Source organism: Pelophylax lessonae (genome assembly GCF_965119305.1).
Source record: "Pelophylax lessonae genome assembly, chromosome: 2".
NCBI lineage: Eukaryota > Metazoa > Chordata > Amphibia > Anura > Ranidae > Pelophylax > Pelophylax lessonae.
Genome location: NC_138769.1, coordinates 717,744,803 through 717,746,350, shown reverse-complemented (window position 1 = coordinate 717,746,350; position 1,548 = coordinate 717,744,803). Strand labels below are relative to the sequence as shown.

At 40.2% G+C, this 1,548-nt stretch overlaps 1 protein-coding gene across 1 annotated transcript; it reads left to right on the top strand.

The window, feature by feature from the left end:
* Positions 1 to 400: 400 nt before the first annotated feature.
* LOC309545207 (odorant receptor 131-2-like) lies at positions 401 to 1,300 on the top strand (the record flags this gene model as incomplete). Its single annotated transcript, XM_082244343.1, has 1 exon — positions 401 to 1,300. The coding sequence occupies one exon, from the start codon at positions 401 to 403 to the stop codon at positions 1,298 to 1,300; it is 900 nt and encodes a 299-aa protein (XP_082100469.1).
* Positions 1,301 to 1,548: the final 248 nt, after the last annotated feature.

The following is a 1,548-nucleotide window of genomic DNA, read 5'->3' as shown; positions in this document are numbered from 1 at the left end:
CATCCCCGTCCCTTTGTATACATGCAGCTGCAAGGAATCTCCTGCCTGCAGTTCATTGCTTCAGCAATGACCTCTAACTTCTGGGTTCAGACAGAACCCAAGCGCATCCTTACTCTAGACCTAGTATCACTTCATGTTGTATTTTAAGATAGGAATTTAAAGAAAAACTCCCCTAAGGGACAGCAAATTAAAAAAAAAAAAAACATTGTCTAACGTTTGTTTTTTATTGCAAAGTTTTGCTTGAGTTGGATTGGAGTATAAAGCAGTGGAAGGTTTATTGAAACATTAGTTGATTAATGCGGTTACATTCTTTTCAAGCTTCTCCTAATATATTGTCTAGTTTCCATTTCACTATATACTATTTTATGTTACAGGTGTAGGCTACCGGCATAGTTCTCTAATGGAGAATACTACTTTTCTCGCTACCAACCTTACCGATATGTCCTTACAAAAAATTGCTGCCATTGTAAACATGACCTGCTTTATCATCTTAGTACTGAGTCATTTTATCTTCCTCTGTTTTGTAGTGGTCATACTTCACGTCTTCTTCACCACTGCTTATATTAAGGAGAAGCCTCGCTATGTCCTCTTCCTTCATATGATTCTTAACGATACCCTTTATCTCATAGTGGCCTTTGCCCTTTATGTACTTTCCATATATTATGTTTTCATCCCAGTCCCGATCTGCTACACTATGCTGACGATAAGCACATCGACTTTCCGCGTCACTCCCTACAATCTGGGTGTCATGTCTTTGGAACGCTATGTGGCAGTGTGCTTTCCACTGAGACACACTCAGTTGTGCTCTCCAAGGAGCTCCACCATCACCCTTGCTTGTATTTGGGCAATAGCGTTAATGTTTAACCTGGCAGACATTGTTGTCCTGGGCTCCAAGGTTGGGAAGGACTTCTTCTCTCTGTCTGTGATGTGCAGCCGAACGTCAATGACGAGGACTCAGGAACAAGGCACCATCACACTCTGTAGCCTTACCATTAGCTTTTCAGCTGTGGGACTCATCATCATCTACACTTACATCCAGGTGGCACTGGTTGCTCGAAAGATTGGTTCTGGCAAGTCATCGGCTTTCAAGGCTGGAAAGACGATTATGCTTCATGCATTTCAGCTGATGTTATGTATGATGTCCTTCACCTCTTCTGTCACAGAGACCTACCTGAAGAAGTATCAAACCTTTATTAATATTATTAATTATCTGCTCTTCATGTGTCTGCCACGGCTCCTAAGCCCATTAATCTATGGACTGAGAGATGAAACCTTTCGTAAATATATGATAACTTTCTGATCGGCAGCACCGTGAACAAAGGAGGGTTATAAATAAATTAAAATCTGTCATCATTTTTGTTCTGTATATTAAATCCTGAAGGTATTAAAAACCTTATTGCTTTTCATACAATATTGTCTTTATTTTTGCTTAAATTTGGCTTTATTAGGCCTCATACACACAGACGTATTTAGGCATAAAGTATGCTTGGCGTACAAAACGTATCCTTGTTTTCCCATGTCTAAAGAGCCATAGGTGGGGCATACAGC